Source organism: Equus caballus, chromosome 16 (genome assembly GCF_041296265.1).
Source record: "Equus caballus isolate H_3958 breed thoroughbred chromosome 16, TB-T2T, whole genome shotgun sequence".
In the NCBI taxonomy this organism is placed as follows: Eukaryota; Metazoa; Chordata; class Mammalia; order Perissodactyla; family Equidae; genus Equus; species Equus caballus.
In genome coordinates, this window is record NC_091699.1 from 65,901,862 (window position 1) to 65,923,439 (window position 21,578).

At 38.3% G+C, this 21,578-nt stretch overlaps 1 protein-coding gene across 17 annotated transcripts in view; it reads right to left on the bottom strand.

Annotated features, from left to right (window-relative positions):
* RBMS3 (RNA binding motif single stranded interacting protein 3) overlaps positions 1-21,578 on the bottom strand; it is a 1,248,509-nt gene that overhangs the window by 637,538 nt on the left and 589,393 nt on the right. Inside the window, exon 1 of one of the 17 annotated variants that reach the window (XM_001492637.7) lies at positions 10,065-11,145. The exons of 14 other annotated variants lie outside the window; for them this stretch is intronic. In XM_001492637.7, the coding sequence (XP_001492687.3) occupies positions 10,065-10,139 (75 nt within the window). In that variant the 5' untranslated portion in view covers positions 10,140-11,145. Of the gene's footprint in view, positions 1-10,064; positions 11,146-21,578 lie in introns of those variants that run through there. 2 more of the 17 variants (XM_003363147.5, XM_014731829.3) reach the window with 2 other exon arrangements.

Sequence of the window (21,578 nt, forward strand, 5' to 3'; positions counted from 1 at the left end):
TGTGGGAAGAAAATTCACTTTTGAAAGAAAGTGAAAATTATTAATCACCCGTTTGGGTGAAACTCATCCCTTTTTTGCTACCATCTAGCAGCACAAAAAATTCACTAGAACTGGAAAGAACAGGTATATGTTATGTCTCCTGAAGACCACTTTGCCCCTCCATATTTCTCTGTGATTATTTAGCCTCAGAGAAAATCAGAACCATTTAAATAATTCTTAAGGTTTCCAGAAGTGTGTGTGTGTGTTTTACGTATGAGATAAATCAAAGCTGATTCATTGAATCTGCTGATGAAATTCAGTAAGATCTGGCTAGGGGGCTGGGAAGAAAAATTAAGTAATTATGTGGAGAATCAAAACATAGGGCGATTATGAGAATTCTCCCTCCAAGATTAGGGGAGGGAGTGAATTTTCAGGTATGAGCGTACGCATGGAGCTAGAGAAAGAGAAAACTCTTGATTAATGTGGGAGGAGACAGTCGTGCTCTGGGCCTGGGATCCTGATTTTCTTGTGTTACTGGGATAAGAATGAAAATTAAAGACCCATCATGCTTGCTTTGGTCTGGGGAAGCAGTATCTTCAGGGTACCCAACTAATTGTGAGAGTAATGGTGGGTCTGGTTGGAGTGTGTATACATGTAGAAACATGTTTTTTAAGAGGTGCATAGATTCTGAGAGCTGAGAGGCACCTCTGGACACCAAGAGAAGTTATCCTAGGTGAATAACTATGGAAAATGGGGAACAGGAGGAGGTGACAGTTTTCATACATGTAACAAACCCCTGACCCTATTTAGAGACAGAAGAATTTAGAAAGATCATGCCATAAAACAAGTATTGTGCCACTGATTTGCCCCCTGCTTGTACCCCTAAGCTGGGAGCCCAGGAAAACACTTGCTACATTGAAGCTTTTTTTTCTTTCCAATTGGTAAACAATTCTACCAATTACACAATGAAAAAATTCTGTGAACCTGGCACCCAGATCTGGAACTCAGTTGCTCTCACTGCCAAAGGTCAATCCAATGTGTCTGCTTTTGACATATTTTAGCCAAAGAATGTTAATGACATTTTCCAATACTCTGTGTTGTTCTACCACGCACCCCGCCCCGGAAATTTGGGATTACTAAAATACAGAGATATGTTGAATACCAAAAGGCCACAATAGCCAGAGACATGGCCAGCTTTTTAGGCTCGCTGACCAATTTAGGGACCCGCAAAAACACAGGAGATGAGAAAAATGTATTGCCACCAAACTAAAAAGAAAACTGAGAAAACAAAGCTAATGAACATGTTTGCATATCTTCAAAATACAACATATTGCCAACTTTATTCATTGTTCTTAGTCCTTTGATAATTTTCCTTTGTACCTCAAGAAGATTGTAGATTAGAGTTTTTTTCACTTTGCAAGAACACCCACATATGCAAGATGATGGTCCAAAATTTACAGGGACGTATAAATGAATTTACTTGCACTCAGAGAGTTTCAGCAGCAAAGTCATAAAAACTCTTTCAATATTTTATTGCAAAAATAATCAAATTTGATGTGGACCATGAGTGCACTTTAATTTCTTTGTTAGGATGTGGGATGAGGGCCTCCAAGAGTATCAAGGAAATATGGAAGGTTTTAAAATGACCCTGCACTTCTCCTATTGTTAAAGGAAGTCACTAAACTTGGAGAAAAATTCTTCCAGGTTCATTGACCTATTCCCTCTGACTTTTTCCTTATCGTTTTCCAGCTTATCAACAAAGTCAAACACAAGAAGACGAACAAGCCAGAAAGGGAAAATTTCCCATTGCTAACATGAAGTCAAGTTGTCCTAACAGGTGAAGAATGAAGTCTAAAAGGAGTGGAATTTGGGGGAATAAATTGAGAAAAGAATATCAGAATTTTATTCTTTTCAGAATTCCCTGCCTACTTTAGATTAAAACAACACATCCTTCTTTCAAGAGGTGTGGTTCTGAATTGGTGTGCATGGCAATGAACAAGAGAGATCAAGGGGCCAAAAGCTAAGACCAAGGGTAATCCAGGAACTGTCACAACTTTCCAAGGGACTAGAACAAAGTTTTTAAAAAATGTATTTTTCTCATCCCTCAAGAAGAAATTAAACATAGGTACGTCATATGGTTTTTTCGCATGCTATCCTGGAAAACAATCTCTGAAATTTTAAATAAATATGGAGATAAGGTAGATTATTAGCAATATTATCACTAGAATGATACCAAAATTTGTACACACTTCTTCAAATACTTAATCTGCTCAAAATTACGTGGGCGTTTAAAAGTATATTTGCTTGAATTTTAAGTTACCTTAGCTTTAATTTATCTTCAGAGTGCAACTGTCCAATTTGTGTGAATAAGTTTTAAAAGTGGAAACATGGGAGTTTACAGACATGGATAATACTCCAAATAAGGTTCACATAAGAAAAGCTTTTAAGATATCTTAACCAGTTCCAGAAAACCAGATAGTTAGCATTCTGTTTTCCATTTTCCTTTCCATTAAATTGTCATCAATCAGCAATATGACTAAGATAAATAGACAGTACACTAGACAAAAATAGGAAACCTTCTCAAAAATCCTCATTAAATTCTACACATGATCCATCTTCAGCTTGAAAACCATCAGCTAAGAGAGAACCAAAAGTCATCTGCATCTAGCATATTGAGTGCAGTATATACCAATTTCTTAACCCTACAATATAATAATGGGAAAGCCAATTCTAAAGCAAATTAAAAATCAGTTCTTAAAACAATTACCACCAATATTGAGAATATCATAAGATTTATTTTTCTTCTATCAGACCTTACTTTCCACACAACTGGAAAAGACATTATCAGGGTTGCCTTGACTGTGTATACAGGCTATTTTTTGTATTTGTTTATCATTTATAAGTAAAGATTCAGGGTTCCCTTTACTTTCATTAATTCAGCAAACAGGGGCTTTTGGAGGGAAGAAGGATACCTCGCAAGAACAAGAGAAAAAGATAATGTTCTTGTTTATATGTCCTGAAGAAGCTATCGTTTTCTCCTACAATAACATGTACTATGGTTACTACAGTATTTCTTTCCCATGCTTTAAAGGCTACTATTCAGAAGTTAGGGATTTGTAGGTTTTGCAAACACCAATCAAAAGGGTATTTCATCTTTTGATTGTTATTTCCATATTTACACTAGCTCCTAGATTCATTCATGAAACTAGGGTTGTAGGGATCTTAATGAGGCAATCCCACTTCCTTCATTACCTCAACTGGTTTAGCCAAACATACACATAACCATTCAGCTCTTGTACCACCTGTAGAGAGCAAGTTAAATGAGGAAAAGTAAAGCATCACACTATCACTGTTAAGTCTTTGGATAAGCTCTCATTTTACCCACTGAAAGAAGAAAACTTTAACCGCAACAACAAAGCTGGCAATGATCATGATTAACTGATGCCTGTCATTTCGTCCCACCCCTGGGAACTGCTCTCCACCCACTCCCAGGTGATGGATGTGTTTCTCTCTGTGCACTGGATTTAGATGTGGCCAAGGATGCAGACAGTTAAATTTGTCAAATCATGAGAGTCAGTAAAGCAGCATTTGACCTGTTCTGTAGAAAGCATTGGGGACCCAAACAAAAGTCATCAATGGCACAAAACAGAGGTCATCTCCCAGTACCACTAATATATCAAAGCAGGCTCATCCATCTCAGAGCGAGAGTCACAAATGCTAAGCCTGGAAGAGATCTTAGAGAACCTGACCTAGAAACCAGTTCATTGACACACAAATCAGAGAGCTTCCCCAAAGAAAAACAGAATCCATATCTTATCATTTTGTATCCATACTCCTGAAATTTGATATCTATTAGATGTTGATGTTCTGCATTACAAAACTTTATCCAGATATTTGTTCCACATGGTATATATTTCCTGACAATAAATCTACATGCAAAAAGCAAAAATTTCTAAATGTGAACAAATTATCTGCCAATATCAACCTGAACAAGAAAAACCAAAAACAAAAGCAAACAGAAACCAACTTACCTCTGCCCACTTCTCTTTTTTTCCTTTTTAAAATTTAGTGTCTGAAATCTGAAAACTAACAGCCAACTCTATAACCTTTCTCAAAGCCCTGAAAATAATGACTTACTAATAAATCTCTTATTAGTTTATAATCTCTAGAAAACTAGATTATTGTTTTCATGAACAAATATCCTTTCAAAAATATTATAGTTAAATCATCCCATTAAGAAACAGAAACCTCTTTACTATAACAAACCTGCTAAAGAAATAGAGGCAAAAGTTGTGTCTCCTCGTGTAGCTACGTAATTTTAACACCGGCAACAAAAAAGAGCAATATTCATACAAAACTGAATATCACATTTTCAAATATCTTAAAAAAGAATCACACTGCTGCCTATTTTGCTCTAATTTGCTGACCCTTATTATCTATCACTCTTTTGTTTAGAGACAAATGGCCTGAGGGTTTTCTTACAATAGTTCCACAGATTAAAGCAGCAAAAAACAGAGAAGAAAAACATTTATAATCCCAAAACAGGAATGAGAAATTCACTCTCACTGCTTGAATGTGTGCTCCATGGACATCATTTTGATCTTTCCATCTGCATTGGTTTCAGACCCATTCAGCAACTATGTGTTTTCCAATTAAATGGCACTCCATATTTAATATAAAAATTGGTGTTATATGTCTGTTCCCATTTTCAGAGAGCATATTTCTTAATCACATCCAAAACTAAATAGTTCAGCCTTTTTCCTACTACTGCAAAAAATAGCAACACACATCCCTAACACACGTATTATGATACATGAATACATTCTTGCTCTTGGCCTCCCTTCAGTTCCATCTGCACTCTTGCTGTGGAACAGCTATAGCATAAAAACGTCTATTCTCACATGTTTTTGATATTACACTATTTAATCACATACAGCTGTGGCTTATGAGACTGTTACAAAACACAATTTTTATGTAGTACTCGAAGCCAATTTTGGATAAACATCAACCATTTACTCTGAATAAGAAGTCCGACACTAAAAAGATTCTCTTTTAAAGGAAAAGACTGGTTTTCTGAGAATCTGGCATGGGCATAATTGTGACTGAGCCCTCTCTCTGCCAAAAAGACTGATAATGTCAAAAAGGATTGTGTAAAATCATATTAGTGCAAAAATGAAGCTTTCCAGAATTCCTGGAGCCAGAAAGACCTGGAATGAACTTCTATCCTCCCTTCTCTTCTTTTGCCTCCCTCCCCGCAAATCGCCCCTACCTCCACCCCTCACATAGACTGCATTACTTCATGGAAATAATGTGGAGTTATAATTCTGTTATTCTTTTTCCAAACTGAGAGAAAGTAAAAGGAAAATGCATTAGAAAGATACTGTTAAAAGAAATATACATGTGTGTTTCCCTTAAGTTTGAAATTATTCTGGAGAAAAAAATAAACTTTTTACCTTTCTACTCCTTTTAAGCAGGCACTAAATCTAGTGTGGTGAAAACAATGACTACATTATTATAAAAGACAATCCCAGTGATAAAGATTTGGAGGAGTAAAGAGAAAAGAAAACAACTAAAAAGGGAAACGTGGACCCTTTTCTATTTTTCTCTTATTTAAAACCAGTTAAAATTGTATACATTCTAAAATGAGACAAACAAGATTTATCACAGTTTCATGCTATCATATTACCCCCTTGAAGCAAAAGAAATATTTGGAGTTGTACCTAAAAATTCTATTGCTGGAAGATTTTTACAAAACCAGTTTTGTATGTTTCAGCCTTTCAAAGGAAAACAGAACTTGGGAGTTTTCAAGGCTGTTGTAAAACTGGCAAGTTACCAACTCTGGCTATCAATGCAAATCTGAGGCAGGAAGTACTAAGGAAATTCTAAACTCATTCCCTCCCTCTGCAAGATTTTCTACATTTTCATGTGCAAGAAGTGTGTTAAGGGGTTGCTTTGTTTTGCCTTTGAAGGATCTGTACATTCACATCTTTAAGAATACCCTTTGCCCTATCGGAGCCTCCCTTTTCCTTTGCCCACGCCTCAGTCCTGTTTTTTCAAGTGCTTGCTCTTTCTATGGCACAATCAATTGGGTTCTAGCTAGACTTTTAGAGACAGGCGGCCATCCAGGCTGCAGATGGTTGGAAATTCAGCCTGAAATCAGTTTGCAGTTGATGAATTACTCCTTACACCTGACCCCAACTTCGCACCAGGCTCTGAACACAACCTGAATACCACCAGCCAGAGAAATTCTGTCAGGGTCCCATAGTCTGAGCTCCTTTCTTCACGATCTTCTGGAGAAGCAGACAGCCAAAGAAGGGAATGCAGTAGACTGATGTAAGAGCAACATGATCAGAAACTGTGTACTGGATTGGTAGGATCAGTGAACTGGTAAGGATGTGGAACAGGAAGAAAGGACAAGTTTGCTGTGTGTGCTTGGGTGAATTTTAAAGTTTTATGAAGATGACTCAAGTTTCCCAAATATCACATATAAGAGAAATATCTATTTCTCACTGCAAAATATCAATTCACCAAGCTGAGACTATATGTTACTCTTTTTAGCTTTCCCAGTTCAACTAATTTGTTTTTCCAAGAAAAACCCCTAAAGTACCTCAAATTCAGATTGAAATTCACCCTGGGTCTCACAATGCAAAAGCAACAGGTTGATTGCTTTGAAGGGGCTGTAACAAAATTCTTGAGAAATACTAGATTACAACTCAATCAAACATCATTATGTATATCATCATTAAGTGAATGAACTATGTTTTTGGTCCCCTTTCTCTAAAATTTGCTGATTATTCTGGGTGGGCTTCCAACAGAAAATTTGTTTTGATGAAACTCTTTCTTTAAAAAATCTAGTTATGTCTCTTATTTAAGTATTATGACATTTCACCAAGATTTTTTCATTACTTCTTAACCAAAAGCAATATTCCTTTTTGAATTGCTTCTTTGGTAGGAAAAAAAAAAAACGGTCAAATTGACAGATGACAACTTTTAATGTGAAATCTGGGAGAATAAGCATACTATAACATTGCTACAAGGTATAGCTACAAGTCAGCCACTGAGTTTTCATTTTATTTAACTTAAACATACATTTTTCTAACATAACATTTTAAGCATTGGAAAACTATTCAAAGGCAGAAAAGCAGAAATATCATTTCTATTTTTTCTCTTTTTAAGCAACAAAGTTAAGAGATTGGTCCTAACGTAATGGGAAATGAGAGGAGCAGGGAAGTACCCTAAGTTTTTCTAAAACTTTAATTGCATTCGTGGAAAAGAAGATTTGCATTTATTTAAAAATCTTATTTTCATCTTGTTTCATCATAAGAAAACAGCAGCTGTTTCTAACATGTATTTATAAGTAGAAAGAGAAGTTTCAGTATTTTTGCATTTTCTGAATGAATACAATAAAACACATTTCAGTTCTTTAAAATTCCATGAAGATTTTCTACCGAAAACTAATGTCAGCAGAAAACTTTTGTGGATTAGTTAAAAACAACTGAATTTAGAGGACAGTTTAAGGTATGTTATCAGCAGAATATGATTTTTGTTGTCAACCAACAGAATTCTATTTTTATCAACCATAAGTATTCTTTATATATCATCATCATTTTAAATAGCTATGATATTAAAATTGAATTCTAACTACAAGCCAAGGCTGGAAGGACAGTGGATTTTATGAATTCCACCTAGGCTTACCAAATAAATATAAGCAGCATGTACTTCCTTTAAAATTATTATAGATTATACTTTGAGATTTAAGTGCAAGGGGGGCAAACTGATACCAAAATAATCCAGTTGTTACCATGCTATACTGGGGCATGAAAGTACTGTATTATATAGTATTAACGCTGTCAGAGAGTCCCCATGTTTTAAAATATGATTGCACACTGACCCTTCCTTCATTCTCTGTGTGTCCAAGTTTCAAAACAGGGCACATTTTCATATCTTCAGCTTCCAGGAATGTTATTAATGCCTGTCATTTCAGAGCTGCTGTAACAATATCAGACAACTTCACAGCACTGTCGAAATTTTACAACATAATAATCAATATGAACTACTACGTTAGCCAAAGTAGCTGATCTTGTATTCCCTACCCCCTGATCTGATTACTCAAATATCAGCTTAGGTCACCTAATGGATCTAACTTCTTTAAAAATGTTCCAGAAGTTGATGGCTTTGACTAGCTTGAAAGTAACAAGATCCAGATGCCGCCTGTCTACACAACACTAAACTACATAGGTCCCCCAAACAGATTTGTTTTTTTAATTCTCTCTATATTTTTCAGGCTCTCCTCTTTTCCCTCACCACTCCACTTTCCCTCTTTACTCCAGTCACACACAGACACACACACACACACACTTTCCACCACTGAAGCTCATCCAGCATCCTGTGTCTTTAATACAATGTGTGAGACATTATTTCCTGCTAGTAAAAGGTTAAAAGAAATCTCAAGCAGAAAAGCAATTATTCCATTCATTTTGATCTAAAGTTTCTTTTCTGAATATACTTCACAGTAGAAAACAAAGACCAAAAAGAAAGCGTGAATTTTGAAACATTTGGAAAAATTTAGCCAAATGAGTAAAAGGGATGGAATGTCTGATATTTTCATGCAACCCTTGAGTTGGTTGTTTTTGTTTCTTTGGAGGATGAGAAATGACTATAAATTTCCCCTTTCTAACTTGTCCTTGCTTTGCCATTTCCTTGAGGAAGGTAGGCAGCATTGTCTATCCAATCCCCCAAAGAGTTAAAGCTCAAGGCACTGGAGCAGGAGGGCTGGGCTATTTAAGCAGCAGCAGCATAAACTAAATGCTCACAAAGGCAAAAGGCAATGTGAGTCGACCTTGGGGGGGCAAGGCGAATCACAGAGCGATTGAAAAAGAAAGAAAAAAAAGCAACAACCTTTAATATAATATTGAAAGTCGGCTGCCTCCTCTGGTTTACAAATAGGCATTGTTTGATGAGACAGAATAAATGAGAGATAACTACAGCATGAATTACCAAACCCTAATCACATCAACGAGTCCTGGTGACAGCACAGATCACTCAGGCACGCCTTGCTCACTCTCGGCATATTTATTTATTAAGAAGACAGTGGAGACGGGCTAATGCAATACAAAATAATATCATCTGTAAGGAAATATAATCCATGCATTCAAGGTGGGAACCCTACCAACATTTTTTCCCCCAAATCAAGTCCAATTTAATTGACAAATTGGAGCAGTGATTTCACACCTGAGAGTCCTTCATGTCTGAACTGCAGGATAAAGTTCATGGCTGGCACTGCCCAGCGCTTAGCTACGTGGGCCTGCCACTGGCCCCCTAATGATCACTTGAGCACACACATAAAGCCTAAAGTATTTAACCAATTGACGTCCAATTATCATCAGTTATATTTCATCCCGTTTCAAGACCCAGGCCTCCTGATGGCAGCCAGCACAGAAAAAAAGAGCTTCTAAAAGTAAAGAATATCTTTTGTAAAGCTCCTAAATTCAGTCTCTAGCATCCTGATCTCCCTCAATATAAAATAAAATATGTAAGGCAAATAAAAAAACAAAAATACACCCAAACAAACTCCAAGAGACTTTAGTTAGCTGTCCTATACCATCCCACACCCTTCTTCCATTCTATACTCTGCGATTAAAAGTTTGAGTTGCCCCCACCCTGGCATGTCCTATCCAGTGGGAAAAACCCTTTTAGAGCCACAAACAAAGAACAGCTCACCAGAAAAGCCCCTGAAATGGTATTCTTGTGCGTGATAATCACTGATATGATCTCTTTTCTAACAACCCTGCCCATCTGCAAAGGACTTTACGGATATCAGGAACATTTATGCTGCCAAATAACAACAAAGGAACTCCAGTGAAACTATTATCTCTCCTTAAAGAGAAAGCCACAATTCCAGGCTCCCTTTCTTCTTCTAGTCTCCTCTGCCTCATTAACTCCATTGGTATGTTACTAATTTCAAAGAAGCAGGAAGAGGTGATGGGGCGGGGGGGGGTTAAATAATAATTCACAAGCCTGTCGGTTTCCCATCCCAAGCGCAGACGGATACCACACTGATTGCCAGACTGTGGGTTGAGCCATACCTTGGTTTGGAGATAATGAGGATAGTAGTAAGTGTACTGGGGGTACATTTGTGGCTGATCCAGGCGTTTGCCCATGTAGCTGGAATCTTTATCTCCGAGGCAGGGAACTGGATGACAGGGTATAGTGCCCCAGGCCGAGCTTCCTCTTAAACCACTATTCCTGACAGTCCCGATGACTGATGAGGCTTCGAAGATTCCTCGTCTTCCACCACTCGCTAGTTCCAACACAGCAAGAATTTAAAAAAGAAACACACCAAAAAAAACAAAAACAAAAAAGGAGGGGGATCGGTAGGGAAAAACTCCACACACAGCCTCCCCAGATCTTGCCTGCCTTCCCCCAGCGGCCAGGCTCCACTTGGGATGAGGCAGTTTGCGCTCTACCAGGCTGTCTGTAGTGATGTCAATTGCCAGCGTTTGTAAAGGGGGAAAAAAAAAAAAATCAAAGTCCTTTTAGCACAACTCCGAATCCTTGCAGATCAGCTTCCTGTCTCCTGTTTGTCTCTTTCCCTACCTTAAAGAAAACAAAAAAGACAGAGAGAGAGAGAGAAAGAGAAAGAAAGAAAAAGGAAAAAAGAAAAAAAAGAAAGAAAAAGAAAGGGGAAAAGAAAAAGAAAAAAAAAAACCTTGCACAGCTTAGTTGCTGCTGTCTCCCTCCCAGAGTGACATGGTGTTCGGGGCTTGTCCTGTCCTTTCATTCACTTCCCCTCCTTCCAGCCGGTGGGTGGAACCGAGGGAGCCTCTCCAGGGAGCAGCGTACGCAGTCCAGAAGGCTGCAGTATTTCCTCCAAGAAAAAAAAAAAGGCTGCTTCAGCCCCTGCTGCAAGCAAAGTTCCGATTCCCTCTGCTGGCTATCTCGAATAGCAAAGCGATTTTTGCAGCAAAGCTGCTGCCGCTGGAACTGAACCCGGGGAACTCAGATGCGGGCGGTGGATTATTTCTTATCCTTCCCTCCATCTACCCCACACAAGAGCTGCCTTCGTTTCTTTTCTTGCCAAGTTTCAAGGTAAGCCACGCTGCTAAACAAAACACAGAAGACCACGGGAGGGAAGAGGATGAAGGGAGAAAGGAAAAAAATAAAAGCAGAGGGACTAACCTTGCTGGTTAAAATGGAAAAAGTGTGTCCCGGATGCTTTGGAACCTGTTAACACGCTACAGCCGGATTTCTGGTTTAGAAACTAACCTTTTACTTCTTGGAGGACACGGAAGATGCCAAGTGTTGAAGGAATTTTGAAGTCTGCTCCAGGACCACTATTAACAATCCAGGCACCATCAGATCACAATGACCAATTTAACATCACAGAAATCATCATTGTTATCGTTACATCCATTTTGTAAAAATCAAAAGAGGAGTCCCCTTAGGTTTATGAGCTTCTTTATAAAAAAAAAAATCGTTGTTTCTCTCATTGTCTTTCTCTTTATGATTATTTTAATTCATGGATGCTTTAATCACTTTACTGATAAATCACAAAAAAGGAACAAACATCATAATTACTTGGCAGAGTTTTTCTCCACCAATAATAAGTAATATTCTGACATGTCTATCAGCTGCTACATTGTAATACAAATTGTTTCCGAGAAAATATATTTCCTTAAAGGGTCCCTTTTCAAGGCGGGCAAGGCTAAAATTAGATGTGCCAGCTGTGTTTTGCTGTGAGTGCTCACGCATGCCCAAAGCGTGGGCAGACCAATATTGAGCTTCTCTCTAGTTCGTCAAGTCGGCTCTGTTCTCCCGAGCCCAGAGTCGCCTTTTCAGATAAAAGGTTCCTGGTACAAATCCAGCTTCCTAGTCAAGAAGAATAGAGAATCCGGGCGCTACCACAATATGGTGTCCATTCACGTACAAGCCCCACCACCCCTCAGGCAACTGGCTTCCGCTCAGGAGTCTGGTTTCTGGAAGCTGTGTGAGTGCATGTATGTTTCTTGGAGAAAGATAAGGATGGTGGGTAAATAGTTTCATGTTTGACTTTTGACAAGAAAAACAATCAGAAGGAAGGAAAGAAGGAGGGTGGGAGGGTTAGGAGCCCTGACGGCACCGTAATTGAGAAAATTAAATCAACTCTGCTTACGTAGATGTGTTATTCTGGGCCTCAGTTATCCCATCTAGAAAATGGAAGTTACTGCCAACTTGCTGACTGAAGGCCATAAACTGAATGAAATAATGAGTAAAAATCACATTGATTTAAAAATCCTTCAGTGGTATCCCATTGTTCAGACAGTAAAGTCCTGACTCTTGGAAAATTTCTCGAGATACTTGAAAACCCAATTTCCTTCTGCAGACTCAGACAGTAAACTCTGCCCCTCATGTTCTATACCTGAGTCACACTGAACTGCTTTCAGGATTGGAATGTGCTCTCTCAGGGTCGTTCCCTCTGTCTAGAGTGCTCTCCCAACCGCATCTCCACATCTCTTACCCTCCGGACCATCCTTCAGGTCTCAGCATATCACCCCCTCCAAGTAGCTTTCCCTGAATCCTTACTTCCCCACAGCACCTTATATTTGCCCTAACAGTCTGCTTATCCTACTGTAACCGCCTGTTAATTGCTTGTTGCTTCTATCATGGTCTCAAAGCATCAGGAGAAACAGTTAAATAGGAGTTCCCATCATTCTTCTTCACCTTCATATTTCCAAAAATTGGCATGGTATCTGGCACGAAAGAGATGCTCCATTATTGTTTGAAAAATAAGACATCTTAAACATAATAAACAATTCTAACCCAACTCATATCCTTCTTTCAGTACATTTCTGGGTGCAGGGAATATTGTGATACACAGATCAGAACCAGGCCCTTCCCTCACAGAATATATTCTCCTGGGAGAGAGAAATAAAGGAATAAGCAAGTAAATGGGCGGTATAAGATCGTGTGATATTTAGTGCTGTTAATAAATATAAAGCTGAGTAAAGACAAACGGAGTCTCAGGGACTCCTCTTTAAATAGGCTAGTCAGGAAAAGCTCTCCATGGAAGAGGCTGGGGTTAAAGGAAGGGTGTGAGCCATGCCCTGAGTGTTGTGAGAGCACTTAGTGTGAAAGTCTTGGCTCCCACCCAAATGCCTTGATTCCAATCCTGCCTCTACAGCCTCGCTTTGCCTCCATATCCTCATCCATCCAACTTCACTGCCCACTTCATAGAGTTATCATGAGAATTCACCAAGATAAATATGTGAAGGGTTTATAACACCTGGAACACTTGGAACATAGTGGATCTGCTCAATAGATGTCAGTCTGTATCTGGGGGAAGAGCATCCCAGGCCAAGGGAACAGCAAGTACAGAAAGCCTGGTAACAAGAATGTGTCTTTAGACTGTGCAAGACATGATGCAGAGGCCAGGTGGAACAAGCAAGGAGTAAAGACTATAAAGTGAGGCTGGAGAGGTACCCTGGGGCTAGATCTTACAAGCCTTGGTGAGAACTTGGTATCAAAAGTTAAATTACTGGCAGTTAATAATACAGCCAGGACTCTGTCCAAATATTCTGACTCTAGATCTAGTCTTCTTCAACTATAGAATGCTGTCCTCCTAAATGACCTATTGATGTTCCTCTCAATTCTAAGATCTATAAGATCAGGATCCTAGACTGCTTCTGCCAATTTTGCTGCTATGGACAAAGGACATCAGTATTCTTTCATTAATAACTGGCCTACATACTCCTTGAAGGGAAAGGAATACAGTTTTATTTACAAATGAAAGGCCAAATATATAACTCCTCAGCCCAAGCTATAGCCCACTTATATTTCAAGTTCCCAGCGTATGCTGATGCTATCAGCAATTTCTACACAAATTGTCACTTTCCAAAATAATAGTCTATTTCATTGGATTATTGTTATGTTCTGGGCATCAACTGTCATTAGCCTAAGAACATTCATCGAACATTTAAAGCTTTTCTTAAATAATGCAAAAACGGTTTACCACTTGTAAGAATTGTAAAACGTGTGTTTTATTTATTTTTAATTTTTTTTCCCTCAGAGACCCCAGTAGCCATGGCAATTCAGGAGGCAAGATAATCATGTCAGAAATAGTTTTTATATCATGTCTGCTCTGTTGGAGCAGTAGTGCTTTCCATTTAAATGATCAAGTTAAGGTAGGAGGTAACTAGATTAAGGCACTCTCTAAATCAGAAGCCAGCTGTGTCCCATTTACCAACTAACAAATAAATTGTGTACAAATCCAAGAGCAGTAAACTGAATCAAAGGGCATGGACTCTTATAGAGTCACGTGATTCACAGTGAAGACGGAAGAGGTGCTCATTTAAGACAAGTTCTTGCCTAATAGGATTGAGAGGATACCTCAGACACCATCTGGAGGTGAAGAAGCGATGGTACTGAAATGAGGGTCAAGTGGGTAGAGATGGAGACTCCCTTTTGGTTTGTCCTTGACCTGTCCACTCAAAGAATCACTGGGTCCTCTCTTTGGGTGATTTATTTTTTAAATTACAAAGAAAGACTTAGTTGAAAGCCAAAGAAATGAACAATAGAGATATAAGGAAAAACCATAACTGTACTATCTTTGAAAGCAAGTATACTATTCTATCTTCATGATCTTGAACAAAATTTAAAAAAAAATCTTGGCGTTTCCTCCCTTCTTTATTCAAATTTGTGAAATCCCTTTCCACCACAGCAGTTATCAAAGGGGTACTAAACATAAAAGTTGGTTAAAAAAAAAAGACAAGATGGTAGATTGCAAATTCCAACAGTTATAACTTTCATTTCTCCTACTGAATACTTACCAATGGTTGAAGAAAATACCTGAGACAAATTAGGAGAAAGAGACTACTAGTGATTCAAGCATCTGTGGTCCAAATGTAAACTATAATTGAATGTAAAAATATTAGTGTAGATAAAGACAATAAAAATTGGCCTTGGAAGAAAATTTCAAGCATCTGGATGAAACTATAAAGGACTATAGTTCAAGGCAGTTAATCAAGTAGAAAAGCAAGAATGACTTAAAACAATGAACATTTTTAACGCCAACAAAGTTTTATTGTGCATCTACTATGGGCCTAAATAATCAAGGATGTCAATATACATATTACCACCCATGTCCTCAAGTAAACTTACCAACTCAGCCTCTATCAAACGTCAGACATTCATAAATGACCTTAATGTTTTTCTCATATCTAAGTACCAATTTATTACAATAGTTAGTAAATAATTCTTAATTGACTCAAATTTTTTCTGAAACACGTACTTTTTTATAATTCTAAGCAATAGTATACATGAAAGCTCATGTTTCTTTTTCCTCTATTATCTTTTTAAAAAATACTCTCACTCTGTCTACATATTTTTCATCGCAGTTAATACTGAGGCAGACGCTTCTGGTTCTCTTTTACCGCTAGGATTACCAAGACTCACGCTTCTCCACTTCCTTGAGAGCTATGGCCAATAAAATATGAAGCAGAAGTGACACATGTAAAAGCTTTAACTGCTACTGCCTGATTCTCCAGCCCACTCTTCTCTGATGGAAACGTGTTCTGATAGGGAGGAGCCATAAGAAGGAAGTGTCTTGGAAAGCTGAGGACAGCTGCCTTAAATAGTCCCCTGGGCCAGCCATTGACTTGTCATGAGTGAGAAATAAGCCTTTCTTATATTATGCTGTTGAGATTTGGTGACGTACACAGCATCATTGACCCTACCCGGACTAATACAACATTGCTTGTAGCTGGGTTACATATTTGTTGGTTTTCTTATTTGAGATTCTCCCCCACTAAAATCTAAGCTCCACAAGGGCAGCGAATTTATCTATCATGTTCACTGTTGTGTCCCCAACACCTAGAACAGTCCTTGGGATTTAATACATACTTAATGAATGTTTGTTAAATAAATGAATGCATAAAATGTTCATCTAAAATCATCTCATTTGTCAATAAGTGGCTAATGTATGCTACTTTATGAAGTACTAGAAGGGGAAATGAGACATATACTCAAAAAGTAAAACACGTTAAGTTTTCTGAGAGAAGAAGTGCTACAGCCCTGACTGTTCATAGGAGGGGAAGGCTTTTCCACACCGACTACTGGGAGTGGGCACTGGGGTGTGGGGTTGACTAATTAAGAAAGAAAGAAGGTGAAGGAGGAAATGAACTAAAATATAGATGGCCAACTACATACTAGACACTGTACTAGAAGTTTATAAATGTTTCCTCAGTTAAGACTCACAAGGACCTGAAAAGTGGGTATGATTTTTTTACACTTTACAGTAGAGAAAACTGGGAGGGAGGGAGAGAGTTTAACCACCCTATCCAAATTCAGCCAGTTATGACATAGAGGAATATTCCTGACTCATGTTTGTATAAGGCCCAAACCCAGGCTTTTTCCTCAGCATCATTTGATGGAAATCTTAAAATGCTTCATTCCAAAATTAGATGAGACAATATTTGTATTTAAAACAGAAAACCCACTGTATATATAAAGTCCTAAATAGGTCAGTGTGTCTTCATAGAAACAGATGGTGTTGAACGGAGAGAAAACTGGAAAGAAAGAGCATGGCCTTCTGTCAAATACCATAAACTCTATTTGCACAACAGGTGTGATGGTTAATTGTATATGTCAACTTGGCTAGGCTATGGTGCCCAGTTGTTTGGTCAAACATCAGTCTAATGTTGCTGTGAGGTATTTTTTGATGTAATTAACATTTAAATCAGTAAACTTTGAGGTAAGCAGATTATTCTCCATAATGGCGGGGGGGGGGCCTCATCTAATCAGTTGAAGGCTTTAAGAATAAAGGCTGAGATCCTTCAAGAAGGAAGGATTTTTGTATCCAGACTGCCTTTGGACTGAAGACTCAACATCAACTCTTCCCTGGGTCCACAGCCTGCCAACTTGACCTGCATTTTTTGGATTCACTAGCCCCCACAATCACATGGACCAGTTCTTTAAAATAAATCTCTCTCTGTATCTATATTATATACATATATAATATATACATACACATATATGTAAAAATATATATATCCATATATATAATTTATATAACATATATATATGTTACTCATGTTTCTCTAGAGAATCTTAATACAAGTTAATAAAATACAAGGAGATGTGGCAGCATTGAAGGTCAGTGAAATGGGCACTCTTATAATTTCCTAATAAATGTCTATAATGCTTTTTAATACAGCTTAACAAAATGTATAGCCTTAAAAATCTTCATTCTTGTCACCCAGTAATTTCCGTTCTGGGAATCTAACAGAGATCATCATTAGAATTTTAAGAATAAGTAATTAGAGAAATTTGAATGTCCCACTCTAATTGGTTAAATAAATCACAGTATAGAATATGATTGAACCATTGAAATGATAACTTAGAAAGCATTTTAACAATATGGGAAATGCTTCAGGTGAATAGCTAATACAAAAACATCAGAATACAGCATTGTGTATGCAGGAGGTTTTCAACTATGAAATATAAACACGTAGAAAAAAGATAGAAGAACTGCATCAAAATAACAACAGTGAAGCTTTTCCTCTGTGTGGGATTATTGGTGATTTTACTTTTCTTTTGGATAACTTTTGGCATTTTCCAATTTGTCTTCGAATGAGGGTATATTTCATTATTTAAAGTAAACGTTATTTTAAGAGAAATTTTTAGATAAGCATATTCCTAAGTATGGTTTTTATTATCAGCTGACAGGAAATTTTTAAACACCCAGATGTGACAATATCAAAATAAATTACATGTGTATTTTAAGTAGCCATTTCCTTCTCACCTGAATCAGACATTAATTTAAGAAAAGTTTAAGTCTTTCTTTAAAGTCTAGGAGCATCAATTCTACATCAAGAAAATATCCAAACTCTCATTTAAGACCTAAAAACAAATATTTTCATTTAATGAAAGAATACCAACTACCAAGAGCAGAGGACATATCTTCAAAAGGATTAAAATAAGCCTGTGTAGGTATCTAAGACTTTCATTTATTTTAACATCAACTAATTCTGCCTTTGGACTTCTAAGTTTCTCATAAATTTATTTGTAAAAAATATTGATGCCTCTCTGTCAGCCTGTTTACAATATGTTGTAGGAATAGGGAATTTTGTTTTTGTTTGTTTGTTTGTTTGTTTTTGCTGTCACTACGCCTCCCCCTATACTTCCACACAAAGAATTCTACTCTTTGCAATGCACGCAGCCAATTTTCTCCTGTTGTAGCTGGCAGATTCTAGTGGCCCTTCTTATAAGCCCACCTTCTGCCATGACTTGTGCCAGCAGTGGACCAGGGCTTCGGAAAACACCAAACTAAAAGCCTCAAAGTAGGGAAAGATGAGTAGCTGCCTTGTCCAACAGGAGTCACATTTTTCTAAAGGGACGATCATGTCTTTATATTGATGGTCCAGCTTCCAGTTGCCAATAACTAAGCAAGTTGGGTCGATATGGTCAGATTTTATTGGCTAGGTTGATTCTTCTCCCTAGAAAAATCCAGAGTTGCAGAAGTCCAGGCCAAAAGGCTACTACTAGAGTTACCAGATAAAATACAAGACATCCAATTAAATTCGAACTGCAGACAAATGATGAATAAGTTTTTAATATAGGTATATCCCAAATATTACATATGGTATGTCCCATGACATATCTGGGCCATACTTATAAAAATTGTTCATCGCTTGCCTGAGTTTCAAACTTAACTGGGTATTCTGTATTTTTATTTCCTAAATCTAGCAAACGTACTCCTAACTGATGCCCTGAGACAGTTTACAGGCCTTTCAGAGGACACAAGAAGTGGCAGAGAGTTCAAATTTAATAATAACTGGCATTGATTAATATTTTTAATCCACTTCCCACTCAGTAAACTAAGTAAACCAAAAAGGTCCTCAAATTATGTCTACCTCTAAGGGACTTAAACCACAGTTGTGTGCCTGATATGAATCCATACAGTGTTCTAGGAGCTCTGTATTTGTTATAATTGTGAATTTGTTTATTTTTAGCATGACGGGAAATTCGAACATTTTTCTTAAATTGTTATTCAACACAATAAGGTGCCTGTCAAGAATGAGAGATGCCCAGATCCCCATCCCTGATATCAGAAAGGTCAAATTTAAAGAAGTAGAAAAAGGTACAAAACACAAGAGAAAAGGATATCATGGGCAGTGCTACCCAAAGTGTGGTCCACAGACAAGTGCCAATCGGCACACTCTCCTGTGTCCATGACCTGTGAGTACAGAGATCAAGAACAAATGTCTGGCAACTTCATAGGAATTTGCCAGAAGAATTTTATGTCTCTTGACTCTAAGTAATAAAAGTTTGGACTTGTATTTTGAAAGTCTGCTCTTTGCATTTCATTTTTCCAGTAAATTCTAGTCTATTTTACAAAAATATCAGCTAGGGTCAGTTAGAAAAGAACAAAAGCCAGTCTTTCATGACAGACAGTTTCAAAAGTGCTGATGTAGAAAATATACAATTGTCATATTTCCTTTCATTTCCATTTGCACGTCTAGTGGTGAAAAAGTTGCACTGATGTGTTTTCTGATTGTAATACAGAGAATAATGAAACCTGCAAGAACGACAAAGGAAAAGCTTAATTCCCTCAAATTTACTCTTCTTGTCTTTCTAACTCACTCTCTTCTACCTGTTCCTTACCCTCTAACCTATGCCACCTTCCTGACCCCAGCGAAGACATTTAAGAATACAAAACCCGAAGCCAGGAGGTGTAGGGGTTCTTGGCTGTGAGTGACCCTGGAGAGACGGATTCCTCATCTGGAGCCTCAGTTATCTCATGTGTAAAATACAGGTTGTAATTAGGTCATGTAAGGTCCTTCCTGACTCCGATATTCCACAACACCAGGACACACTTGATGAGACTGCATCTTTTTGGCTACCTGGGCACATGGGCTGGCCCCAGAGGTAAATGGCAAGGCTCATACCAATAGCACAGGGTTGACACACTTGAGCCAGTGGTTTTGTGCGACTCTCAGCCATTCCCAGCAGCTGTGTGCTGGGAGGACCCAACTCCAAAAATAGCCCCACAAATTATGATTTGCCTTCTAGAGATGACATCTCCCGGAACAGCACTAAATCATGGCCATATGGTCCGCCCAACAATTTTGCCATTGCCTCGAAACAGTTCAATCCCTGGAAGTCCAGCTCCCCCATCATCCCACCCAGAGGCTTTCTGTATTCTGAATGTTCATGCTCATTATGCAGTCAGCAAACGTAATTATTCGTTTTTCTTTAAGGAAGTTTATGACCGAAGGTAATGGGGGGAACATAAATGTACTGACTGTTTACTGAGACTCGTAAATGCTAAGAACACAGACAAATAACTGTCACTTGGAGATTTGTTCTTGTAGTGTAGAATCTTCATTTTTAGCAATTTAACCACTAAAAGTTTACCCACCTTGAGGAGAATTATTTAGGAGGAAATAAAACTTAGCGCCTATTTCATTCCCTGCTCCAGGAACTTTCATCGTGTCAGAACACCAGCTTTCACATAAAACGTGCAGAGGGCGGTTTGTTATATAGGGCTAGTAAAACTAAGAAGTAATTAGTCCCAGGTAAACCTCTAAATAACAATGCCAAGTTTTTAACATTCACAGAGCTCTAGATCAACACGAGCTAATAAGTTTTCTGTTTTCCTCTGTGAGAGAGAAACATTGTTATTCACAAGTTATCAAGAAAGGAAAAAAAACAACAGCAACAAAGAAGTTAAGAAATCTATTCTGGCCAATTAGGGAAAAAATGGCAAAGCTCAGGTCAGAATTTAGCAAGTACAATCAAAAGCTGACACCTCTTCAGAGTTAAGAACAGTGTTCATTTATGGTCAGCATGGGCCATTGGTCGGACTGAGCTCATCTTAGGAGACGTTCTGGGAAGGTGGGGCCCTGCGGGGTGGAGAAACCAGGGTGAAGGTGAAGCCCCTGAGACTCTGGGACTTCTGATTCCCTATCGTAACTGCCGCAGTGACAGGTAAATGGTGACATTACGTGTGTCTGTCGACAGCTGCATTGAATTTGACAGTTCACCTTGCCTCACCCCCTCCAGCCGCAGCCATTCTCTCAGGTTCCCCAGGATGCTACCTGTGCAAGCAAAGCGAGTTAAAAGTGCACCCCAACAAAGAAAAAAAAAGTTTTTAAATGTTGAATAAGACCCCTTACTAGCTCCCCTCTTTTCCTTCCTCTCTACACCCAGTGGCAAAGAAAAGTGAGTGTTTTTCAGGGTTAGCAGCGTGGCATCGAACAGCCCCTTGCAGGGAGGGTCCAGAGAAGATTCCCTGATACCTTGCTTTGGGGAGTGGCACATAGGAACCCAGGGACAGCACCTCTCCAAAAAATAGCCTTTGGAAAAGGAGACATCTGGCCCAGAGATGCCTCTCCATTATTCCTCCCTTAGGCTGGAAATGCTGAGTTCTTAGGCCATAAAAGACCGCAAATTATTGAGAGGAACATAGGGAACACTGAGTCTAGATCTCAGTATGATGGACTCCCGTCAAACCATGATCTGCTGTGAGATGCCTATTCTTTATCTTTCTCCGACTAGCTGTGGGGGGGGCTTCTGCCAATGTTTGGGTTCATACTGGCATGGAGACTAAGACAAATTCTTCT